The following is a 12795-nucleotide window of genomic DNA, read 5'->3' as shown; positions in this document are numbered from 1 at the left end:
AGGGTTAATTTAACCCGTTGAAAAAAATCATTACATTTACAGTTTGTTTTTTGTTTTCATTATTCAATTCTTATGTTTACAAATGATCATTACCAATTTATTTGGTATTTGTAACTAACATAATTTAGTTGAATTAAGTTACATTCGAAAGATTGTGAAATATGTGAATATTCTGTTTTTAATGAAAAAATAACAAATTCAAACAATGAAAAGAAAACTAAAAGAAATTGAATATGTAAAAAGTGAGAGAAACAAAATTGAAATTGTTGTTTTTGTTTTCAAAGGAAAAAAAACAAATTAAATACGTACTGATAAGAATCAAAAGTTGATAAGAAGAAATAACTGGGAAATTCAACTTTACACAATGAGCATTTATAAGATTTTAGTCATCTGATGAGAAAGAAAAAGGAGAACAAAAAAAAAGTAGAAAAAAAATTCCCGAATAGGATACCCAAATACTTCCTCAACTGAATCTAAAAGAAAAATATAGTGAGGATGAAATTGTATTTCATTTGATCAAAAAAAGAACAATAATATTTGTCATTGGAAAGTTATCTTGGACTGTATTAGTTTCATTTATTTGTTTGTTTGTCTTTGTTGTACAAATTGCAAACATTAATGATTGGTAATATGACATTCTACCAGGAGCTGCTGATAAGAGTTGAAAAAAGATCAAAAAACAAAACAAAACGATATGAAATGAAAAAAAAGGAAAACTTTGTTTTTTTTCTCAATTTTCTTTTCGACATCATATATCAATTATGACCAATGTAGTTAGTATTAATGTAATAGATGTTGTCGTTAAGAATTGAATTTTTGCGTTTTTCTTTTATATATTGTTTCAGAATTCAATGTAACAAAACAAAAACGATGGCAATCCAAACTCTATATATACTTTGATGATGATGTTCGACAAATACTGATAATGATGATTCTTGTAATAATAACGACGATAATGATGATTTATCAAAAAAAAATGTTGTAATCCTTGTATTGATAATGACATGGTGAAAAAATATTTAATGAATAGAATCAAAAATAAAAATTAAATGACAAAAAATAAAATTATTTGATGACAAAGTAATGATCCATGAAATAGTGTTTTGATAAAGTGGAAATATGTTCCAAACTATACTATTCACTTTGTATAAAGATTGTGTGTGTATGAACTAGAAAAGATAACAATTACTGGAACATCTGAATTTTTAGGCTGAATTTTCTTCATTGAATAAGAATGATGACCATTTTAGTTCTGATAGTTATTAGTTTCTTTCATGGCAAAAATGGTGGTGGTGATGATGTTGATTGTTGATTTTGGCTATCTTTTGAATGACGACGTGAATTTGATGCAGATGTTTCTTTGGAATGTTTAGGATTTTTTTTAAATTTATTATCATCACAATAATTAACATCATCATCATGATTATTATAATCATTATTATCATTGTTGGCCGTTGTACTACGTTTTAATTCTGGTACAACAAGATCGGTATATAAATCGGATTGTAAAAATCTCACATATGAATCTGATTCGAGAAGACTTTGAATTTTTTTCTGTGCTTCATCAAATGTAAATTTTGATGGTGTTGCCAGATTTTTCTGTATATCCAAACGTAGATGATGATCCAGATTGACCTTTAGATTTTTTTTTGTCAAAGAGAAAAAAAACAGAAAAATTAATTGTTTATAAACATTCATGAACATTAAATAAAATAGAAACAATTTACGAAACTGAAAAAAAACAAACTAAATTTATTGGAATTTTTTCTTTACATTCCTATCAGGGAACAAAATAGAAAAAAAGACCATCAAAGTTAATGGTTTCATAAAAATGATCATGTGAACATTTGAAAAAATAAATATAAAATTTAAACAAAACAAAAAAAAAGTTAAATTCATTGAATTTAACTGATTAAATGCATTATTTGAAAAACAAACACAAAGAATGAGAGATGAAAATTATCGATTTACTATTTTCACTCAATTCATCTAAAGATGTAATACATATAAATATACAGAATTGATAAAACTGAATTCATTACTAAATGCTTACATTATGAAAAAAAAAGAATGCATAAATGAATAACAAACATTATGTTAATTACTAACTACATGGTTTTGTTGCTTTGATTTATTTAGGAGAACAAAAAAAAAATCAAATGATGATGTAATCAAATTTAAAACAAAAGCAAAACTTTCCTCCCATCTTTTTCAAAATGCGAAATTTTTTCTTTTGTTTCGTAATAACTAGCGTCCTTATCTTTGTCAGCATTTAGTTTGAATGATAATGATGATGATCGATTTTTCAAGTTTCTTCCTTTGTTTCATATTTTGTAATGAAGTTGAAAAAAAATTTAACATTATCTATTCAAGTGGATAGGAATTCTTTTTTTTTGCAATTATTCAGGAATATAAAATAATGTAACCAGATAAAACAAAAACGTTTTGATAAATCAATAAACACAGAATATAGTGTCTCTCTGTGTGTGTACATTTGTTTTTAATTAAAAACCCACACAACGAGAATTCGAGAAAGAGAAAAAAAATCGACAAAAACTTTATAAAATTTAACTTACCTCCCTTGGAGAACGTACAGCAACATAATTGTCAAAAATTTTCTTTGCACGATGTCGTAATTTACTTGATCGTATTTTTCGATATTCTTCACAGGCTAACCAAAATTCAAGATTTTCATCGGAAAATTCTCGACAAAGAAATGCTCGAAATAATGCTGAACCATCTGTGTTGAAATTTTTTGTTCCCAAGTAATTATAAATTATTGAATTCCGTGTATCGATTGACCAAAAAAAAAAAAAAAGAATTACAATTTAAAAATAGAACCGGAAAGAATCAAGGATTAGTTTTTTTTTGGTCATTTCATTAAAATTTAAAAAAAAGAATCGAAAAAAAATACTTACATCGATTAGCCATTAGATCCCGAAATGATTTTGACCATTTTTCCACTTCGTCACGGGATGGCCTTACAGTCGATGCATGTAATGATGAATCTGTATGACGACGACTTAAGAATCGTAATCGTTGTTTCATATCTTCCAGGCCTGATGATCCACTTCCAGACCTAGTGCAAAAAAAATATAAATATTAAAATTCAGAATTACAAAAATGAAGAAAATGAAAAATTCATTTTAAATTTGATCGTTTGTTTACTCAATTTTTTTCATTATTATTACAAACAAATACCACCAACACACACATCATTGATTTGTGTTTGGTGTTTGTACGAAAAAAAAAATCTTTCCAACAAATATTTATCTATTTTTTTCGTATCGATATTGATTGTCAAAATTTTTGGCATGGAAAATTATTCAAAATACATATAGGGAAAAAAATTCATGCCAACAATCACCATAAAAAACAACAAAAACAACAACAGAATTTTGGTGACAAACTTTTCCTATTTTTATATTTCATTTTCCATTTTAGAATAATAGCCTGAATCTAAATAAACTTTTTTTTTTTTATTTTCTCTCGTTGATATTTCGATTTTTTTCACTTTTACTTATGCCCTTTTTTTACTGACTAGATTTTCTTTATTTTTTTTTTTTTTTGTTCTACTTTTTTTCTATAAAGATGAAAATTTATTCGTGCTATTCACTTAATTCAGTTGAGAATCTTAAAGTTTTCTTTTTTTTAGTAGTATTTTTTCATTCAACTCTTTTCAGATTCTTTTTTCATCGATGGTTTCAAAAAAAAAAAATCCTTGCGGGCTTTGTCATTACTTTACGCCATGCAAAATAAAAGTTATTTGCATTCAATTACTTTACCAGAAAAACAACAACAACAACAGCAGGAATGATGAAGAATAAAATTTTCCAGAAAAAATCTTCAAAATTGAACATTGAAAAAAATTTACTTGTTTACAACCATTCCATTAAATCATTTACCATTTTATTTGTATACAAATAAAAAAAAAATAGTCTACAGTGGGAGTTTTTTCAATGGTCCTCAAATTTTTTTCAAGGACCCAGAAAAAACCAAAAAAAATCATTACAGAATAATTCTAAACATCACATAAACCATAAAGTTTTTTTTTTATTTGTTTGAGTGTCTTGTAGTGTGTGTGTGTGTGTGTTAGTGTCATGACAAAAAATTTTATTTTGATTTTCACAAAACCAAGGTTGTTTTTATTATTATTATCAGTATTATTAGCTATCAACCAAAAGAATAAAAATGAATATTCCTTGAAGATTTCCAATTGAAAAACAAACGATAAATTACTATTTACCTTTCTCATTATTATTATTATTATTATCATCAAAATAAATATCATAATAAAGTGATTGTAACATAGTGAAAAATTCTCATCATTCGTAGAAAGAAAACTTTGTTCTTATTTTCATGTATGTGTGTATGTTTTTTTTCCTGATTAATATGATTGCATTTTGCTGTTAGGTGCTTTTTACCTGTTTACATGTTGTTGTTTTCTGTTTCTGGATGATTATTTGTTTGATACTGGGAATGAATTTCGAATATTCGTGAATGTTTTCTAACTGTTCAAGCCGTTTCAATCTTTGGCCGAATGATCAAAATGTTGGAAGAGAAACAAAACAAAAAAAACGATGGCCACTAGCAAATTAAAAGGAAAAATATGAACACAATTTGATGTTGATTGCTTTTATTTCTCTGACATATCCTGTCCTATAGGACTGTTCTTGAATAAAAGAAAATTTCCGTACATAAATGAGAAAATAAACCGTTTCCTGCAAACATGACTGAATGAAAAGAAAAAAACCAATTGGAGAAATAGGTCGAATGAATAAACAGGTACAATAAAAAAAAATTACAATTTGCCTGATGAACAGCAACAAAAACACACACACAAATGTATTGATCAATTTTTATTGTATTTCATTTTTATCTTAATGCATTGTAGTTAATTTTTTCGCTTCATAAAAATTCATATAGAATGTATTCTAAATGGTAGCAGAATTGGTTTTTTTAGTAATATTTATTGTGATTAATTTCATTACAATCGGATTTATTTAGATGCATTCCGCTGCTGAAACATTACAGTAATAAGCGTATATTACCTTTTAGCTTAATTAAACGAATAATAAACATAATGAAAAACAAAACAATAATAATAATTGGGTGAAAAATAGAGAAAAAACATTTTTCGGTAAATAATAAAAATAAACAAGAAAAAAATGAATGTAAACAACAAATACAATTGTTATTCGTTAGGAGTTAATCTCATCAACGTTAATGATAACAATAATAATAATGAAAACCTAAGCAATTTTTTTTTGAAGAAACTTTAAAACTAATCCAACCTGTCGAAAGAAGAATAAAAGAAAAAGAATTTGATAACAAACATTTAAACAGAAAAATATGAAATTCTTTTATTTTTTCTCATGACAATCATAATATTCTGACATTTTATGATAGCCTATTTAATGTTTGATTGTTTTTCTATGAATCCCATATATGAAATAGAAAAAAAATTGATTGGTACTCTAAAACAAATTGGCCATTTTATTGTCTATTTGTTCAATTTAAGTGTGTGTAGGTAAGCACTAATTGAAAAAAATAGATATAATTTATGATTGTGAAACAATCATGACAACGATAAATAAATATGAATCATTATTGTTGTTATTAGTATTACATATGTTAATTAATTTTTAGTTTTCATTGATTAATTTTAATTTTTTTTTAATATTGAGATTCTATCCAATCAAAGGAATGAGAAAAAAATATATATATCTCAACAACAACCACTTTTATTAATGGCATTATTAATTAAAAAAGATTTTTTTCTTTCATACAAAATACATTTGTTGATTGAAATAAATGTATCTCTAAGGTATTATTGTATAAATTAAACAAACGAATTCAACTTACATTGTATCATGTTGATCATGATCATGATGATGATGATTTTGATGTCGTGTATGATGATGATGATAATGATCCTTTTCATCATCGTTTCCATTATTTCCTGTTGATGATGATGGACGATTTTTTGCTGATTTATCTTTTAGTCTTCGTTTCTTCGTTGTCATATTTCATATTTTTTTAATGGAAAAAACAAAAACAACAAAATTTAATTCAGACATATATAAAGACATAAGAATAATTTGAGGAAAGTCAACTTCATGAGTGAGTACATCCGTTATAATTCAAGTGAAAAATAATCATTATTGAACAGATAAAAAAGCAATTGATGGATTTTTTTATGCTGGTTTGAATGGGTAGTAAGGTTTTTTTTAAGTGAAGAAGATCCAAAACAAAATTACTAATAAATGAACTGTTTATGTACTTATCATGCTTTTCATTTTGATCAAAATTATAGATTCGATAAAAAAAATTATTTGAAATATAGCAAAATTTGAAAAAAAGTGCTGAAATAAGCTAAAAAACTAATTGGATTTTTTTGTTGTTGAAAAAAACCATCGAAATGATAAAAATGAACCAATATGGTTTAAAAGCTTCGTAAAAATAGAGAAAAATAATGATGATTGCCAATAGCAATTTTGAATAAATTAGAAATTTTCACTTTTAATTAGCTAAAATTTTCAACTTTTTCATCAAATTTATCGTTTCAAAATAATTTTTTATAGAATTCATTGAAATGATAATAATGCATGACAGGCAATAGTTTTGTCCATTTGTTTTTTATTCCAGTCAAGATTATTTCCTATTCGACTAATCAAAACATCATGAGACTTATGATGTTTCATGAATTTTTCATATGAAAAAAATGAATTTGCAAATGCAAATTTCCGGTGTGTTGGTACAAACTTGAAAAAATAGGAAAGTTTTCAAATGAAAAAAAATTGGCATTAAATTTTGTATTAGTTTTCGATTCGATACAGTTATCTAAATCATCAAACAAACGGTTCAATGGATTTGAATTCTTTTTTATTTTTATTTTTGTTGTTGTCTATAAATGTATAAATAAAAATAGGAAAAAAATGATTTGCCCCATATCGATGAAATTCTTTTTCCATTCTTATTTTCTTTTATTTTATCTACCTTATTTTGATTTATTTTTGACTTCTTCAATAGAATTTCTTAAAATAGAACATTAACAATGTAACAATTTCTCTAGATGCATGCTCGAATCGTTAAATAAAAAAAACAAAATATCTAAATGAAAATGAGAGTTTTTTCTGAATAAATAATAATAGAGTGAAAAAAAACAAGATTTTCATTTCATTGTTACATTCTCAATGATTAAAGTCAAATATGAATTTGGTAACGTGACTATTGTTTCGTCATCATCCCAAATAACTAATGGATTTTCTATTATCAAGCTTATATTTTTTCTTGTTTTATTTGATTTATTCATTTCATATTTAAATGAATGTCAATCGATACGTAAAAAGATGATTAAATGTTAATCATAAAAATAAAGATAATGATTTTCTGTTTTTTTTTCCGTTGGCTAAAATGAATATTGGTTTATTGATGTTGAAATTGGTTCAGTGCATCAATAATTTTATTGTGAAAAGAATCATTTCTCTTACAATTTTTTTTTACTTAATTAGGATACTTATTATAGTTCGTTATCCTTTTTTAGCTTGTAAAAAGAGAATTCTGTTTTCTTTTCATCGCTTCAAATAAATCGATATTAAAAGTTAGGGAAATAAATCCAAAAAGAATGATAAATTGAGAAAGATAAATGAGAAAAAAACGAGAACATCGTATCGTACAAATTCGTTAATAATGACGATAATAAATGAAAACTCTATTTTTTTTTAATTCCTCTCAATCTATCTTTTGTTTTTTTTTCTTACTATATTCTACAATCAAAGAACTAACCTATTTTTCAAAGTTGTTATAATTTGGATGTAAAGAAAAATCCAACGTTTTATTTGTTATTATGTTAAAGTTTTATTATTCTGAAAAAAAGTTTCCAAGTTCAAACTTTCTTAGTTTTTCTGTCTTCCTTTAAATAAAAATTCTTGAAATTCACATAACCAATCATTGTCATACAACACACAAGCTTTATGATAACCGACAACGATGACAGGAAAACTTTTTTATTTTTTAGTATCATATTAAAACTTTTTAATACAAAAGAATTTTGTATTCTTTCACTTATATTTTATTCAGTCTAGCTTCAAGTTTTTCAGTGGGTTTTTTAAGAAATAAAACTAAAAACAATTTTTTTCCCATTTTGTCACAAAACAAAATAAATGGAAAGTAGACTAAGCTGATCTAAAAGAATCATCATTAAAGATATTTATTAATTCTAACTCAATTTTTTTTCTGTTAACACAAATTTTCAAGACTTCTAAAAATAAAAAGTTTTAAAAACAAAAACAAAAGTCAAACGAACCAAATAATATTCAGACAAAATGAAGAAGAAGAATTATTCTCTCGACATATTCATTTATTATTATCAACGATAAACATAATATCATTGATTGATTGATTCGGATCAATGAACAAGAAGAAAGAATTTGTTATGAATGTTAAAAAAAAGAGAATCGAAATTCCATAACAAACATTATGTGAATGATAATCAGATAACAAAAACAACAAATAAACAAAACAAAAAAAGTTTTGTTTCAAAGCTTCAAATTTAATTAATTTATTCTTATCAAATTATAAAGTTCATTTCGCTCAACGCAAAAAAAACTGATTGTAATAAAAAACCGAAGAGAAAAAAAAAGTTCAACTTACCCGTGATTTGGATTTATCCTTACTACTACTATAATGTGATGAATGATTTTGTCCCAATTTTGTTGATGACAAAGGCATCATTGATGATACTGAATTTTCATTTGGTTCATGAGCAAGAAATAATGCATATGATGGTACATCTTTACTAGCACCAGCACTATGTGTACGCCGTAATAATCGTACAAGACGTGTTGCTGATGCCAAAGTAATTTGAGCTATAGAACCTTTACGTTTACGATTCTGTCCACTATTTGCTGCATTTATCGATTTATCACCAACATTATCATCATTATTTGATTGATCTTTAGTTGATGATGAACACATCATTGTTTTTGATTGTTGTTGATGATGATTATCATTGTTATCATTTTCAATCGGATCATTATTTTCTTCTGAATTATTCGATTCCTTCAGATGATTGGTATTGTTATTATCATTATTATCATGTTTGCAATTAGAAAATAAATAAGAATCAAAAGTAAAAATTTATTAGTGAAACAAAAAAAAAGTTATAACAGGATAGAAATTGATGGCCATAAAAAAGCCTCTGGCGAAATTCTGTTTATTTATTTGTTTTTATTATTGATTATATTGATTATATCGATTATTATTATTATTATGAAACTTACAAAATAACGATCATTATTTAATGATGCACCAAGTTTTTGACATATAGAATCGGGTAATAATAACGATGCTATTATGGCCGTCATACTACTACAGAGATATAAAACGAAATTAAGGTTAAGAATTGATAAATGATTGTTTTTATGACAAAATAAAGATTAACATTTTTGTCATACTTTTTACGTTGTTTTGGCTTTTTCATATTTGTTGTTATAGTTGTTGTTGCTATCGATTCACGGTGATGTCGATTATTTTTATTATTATTATTTTGAGAATGATTATGATCAAAATCATTATTGGTTGAATCAACGACAGCTTTTATTGATTGTTCATTATCTTTAGTATTCGATATTATCGATTTTATTGTTGTATTTGAATTCGATTTGCGACTATCACTACAATTATCTAATGATGTAGCCGTTTTTAAATGTATAAGATTACGACACAATTCATCCACTAATCGTGAATGTTTATTCTTTTTATTATTGACTGTATTTCCAACATTACTGCTGCCCGAATTTGTATCATGTTTATTATTATTATCATCTAAATCCATTTGAATTAGATCATCATAGATGCCATCATCATCACCATCGTCAGGTGAACCTACACCGACACCAATACCAGCAGCAGCTGCAGCCGCAGCTGCTTGTAGCAATGTTGCTGTTGTTGTTTGCTGATGATGTGATGATTTCAGAAATAATTCATCAACCGATAATGTACAATGTTTTGAATGTATTGAATGGCTACTAAATGAAGATTGATCTTCATTTCTATAATTTTTAGTATTCAACAAAAAAAGGTAAACAAAATGAAAAAAAAATTTTGTAAGTGCTATGTTCATTAATTATTCGGCCATGGTCAAGGAACATCATTTATCAAATGTAAAAAAATAAACTTGATGAAAAAAATAATACTCACATGCTATTACTACAGCTAGGACTTGGTGTACTTAATTCGGAAGGACTAAGCCCACCACAACTTGAATTTAATGGTGATCGTGAGCCAGATTCACGACGATGTACATATCTTGGTTCGCCTGGAACTGCCAATGAATATTTACGTTGATAATTCATATTAACAGGTCTAACTGATACATTTGCACGTGTCATACGTGTTTCAACAGCACTTTCTTGACTATATAATGATGTTGCACTATTCATTTCATCATTATTTAAACTACTATAACTACTACAGCTATCTGGTTTAGTTTTATTCGTATTTCCAGAACCACCCGATTGATCTTCTGATTGTCTAGCTGACGATGTATTATTTTCATTAATTTTTTTTGAATCGTTGATGATTCCATCGTCATCTTCAAATGGATCGACATCATTACTATTATTATTATTATTAGTGTTATTAATGAGATTATTATTATTATGAGCCATCGTCATAGTCATCGTTTTTTTATTATTATGATCTGTCGTCGTTGTTGTATTAGTGTCTGTTATGATAGAATTTGCTTTTATTTTCTGTTCTACCAATGAAATCGATTCAGAACAATAATTTGTTCCATTTGATTGAAATTGTTCTTGTTGTTCCAAGATTAAATCAGATTTTTGTTTTGGCTGTTGTGGCTGACAATTCGGTATTTGATCCACAATTGTAGTTGTTGTTAATGTTGTCGGTATGGAAGCTAATGGTGTTGCCGTCAATGTAAATGATGATGACATTATACGTTTTTGTTCAAGATTTGTTTGTGATTGTTGATTATGATTATTATTGGAAATATTCTCAATAGAATTGTGATCAATGTTATTATTGTGATCACTATTAATTGATTCGGTTTTTTCTTTTTCCTAGACAAAGATGAGTTAGAAAAATAGATTATAAAAAACAGATGATTAAATAAATTGTTTAAAAATATTGATAGTATAAAAAATAAAAACTGATCTATTATATTTTATTTTCTTAGTTAAAAAAAATAATGCTATTTCAATGTGTAATTTTGTTAATTAAACATGGTTAAACAAACAAAACGCATCCACACACACAAACATAAACAAACGAACACATTGTTTATTCTAATTCGATATAAAATTTATTATCATCACTTTAATCACCCATTGACCTTCATTACTTTAGTATATTTAGCAATTAACAAAGAATAAAATAGCCTGAACCAGAAGTTTTAATGATTTCTAAATATACTATTATTTTTGTTAATTCGAATAACAACGAATGAAAAAAAAATCGAAATGATAATGAAACTAATCGATGACGACAAATCGACACACACACACACACACACACACACACACACACGAGACTAGTCATGTGAATGGGTGGGCGTCTGATTCTAATTCCGATTCGATTTGAAATAATAAAACGAATCTTAATCTCTCTTATAGACTTGCTTACATTGTACAAAATCGATACAAATACACACACACATGACATTATAATAAAAATCAATGAAAAATACAATTATTTAGTTTACTAAGACGATTTCGTATAAATTTAAGTTTTTTTGGTATTAAAAAATGGGTCATTTGACCTCAAACACTAATACTAAACAGTGTTAATACTACAAAGAGCTTGATAACATTCAACATCCTCACATCACTCATACACACACACATCATTGGAATAACGAGGAAAAAACCAACATCCAAAACAGAAATAATAAAACAAATGAATGGAATGGACATGAACAAGTGATGAAAGTCAAAAAAAACGGCAACAACAACATAAATGAATTATATAACAACAAGGAAGTCCAATCTCAACATTTGTTTTGTTGTACAATTATTCTTAAAACTTGAAAGGAAAAAAAAAGAAAAAAAATCTTACAAGTTTCATTTGAAATTTGTGAATAAGAAACAAAGAGAAAATCAAACAAAAATAACAAAAAATGTTGCGAATAATGAATTCGGAAATGTTGAAAACAAAAGCCAGAAACCAAAAATCAAATAATGATGTCGATGAATGGTAACGATTGACGACATTGATGATGAACAACATACATCAATACAAAATGGTACAAATTTATTATTAGAAAGAATTTTTTTTAAAAAAGGCCAAACAAAACAAAAATGACAAAACGTTTGATTGATCCAGACAAAAATAAACAAACAGACAAAAAAACAATAACAAAAAAGGTTTTGAATGAAAATTAAAATTATAATCACACACACACACATAGATGAATGTACGCACAGAATAACCAACAAGAATTTATTCGACAACAACATGAAAAAAACGAATAATATATGCCATAAGCAGAAACAACAACAACAACAAAACTTTATACGATTCGTTTATGATGATGATAAGCACAAATAAATGCACACACGCACGATTTAAATGTTTGTGACGTAAAACATTACGTTTTTATTTCAAAAATAATAATCAAACAGAAAAAAATCATTGATATTCGTAACAATAATTATTTTCATTCATATGGATAAAATGAAACAAAAAACCTAATAAATAAATACAAATAGTAACAATGAGATTATATTGAAAAAAAAACATTTACAATATGACAGCTTAAAAACGGAATTGATT

The 12795-nt window shown here is 26.0% G+C and overlaps 1 protein-coding gene across 3 annotated transcripts in view; it reads right to left on the bottom strand.

Annotated features, from left to right (window-relative positions):
* Window positions 1-1000: 1000 nt before the first annotated feature.
* Window positions 1001-12795, bottom strand: part of LOC113790164 (uncharacterized) — a 28107-nt gene continuing 16312 nt past the window's right edge. For 2 of the 3 annotated variants that reach the window (XM_027339794.2, XM_075820776.1), the window contains exons 2-9: window positions 10204-11084; window positions 9459-10055; window positions 9285-9372; window positions 8656-9063; window positions 5866-6014; window positions 2919-3079; window positions 2577-2740; window positions 1001-1635 (exon numbers count right to left, since the gene is read on the bottom strand). In XM_027339794.2, the coding sequence (XP_027195595.2) occupies window positions 1273-1635; window positions 2577-2740; window positions 2919-3079; window positions 5866-6014; window positions 8656-9063; window positions 9285-9372; window positions 9459-10055; window positions 10204-11084 (2811 nt within the window). In that variant the 3' untranslated portion in view covers window positions 1001-1272. Of the gene's footprint in view, window positions 1636-2576; window positions 2741-2918; window positions 3080-5865; window positions 6015-8655; window positions 9064-9284; window positions 9373-9458; window positions 10056-10203; window positions 11085-12078; window positions 12103-12795 lie in introns of those variants that run through there. The other variant, XM_075820777.1, reaches the window with a different exon arrangement.

This window comes from Dermatophagoides pteronyssinus, unplaced genomic scaffold, assembly GCF_027571235.1.
Source record: "Dermatophagoides pteronyssinus isolate colony J.1.1.1.1 unplaced genomic scaffold, Derpt_VIB-CSIC_2022.12 sq0007, whole genome shotgun sequence".
In the NCBI taxonomy this organism is placed as follows: Eukaryota; Metazoa; Arthropoda; class Arachnida; order Sarcoptiformes; family Pyroglyphidae; genus Dermatophagoides; species Dermatophagoides pteronyssinus.
Note: the sequence above shows the minus strand (reverse complement) of the source record. Positions and strands in the feature narration are given on the sequence as shown.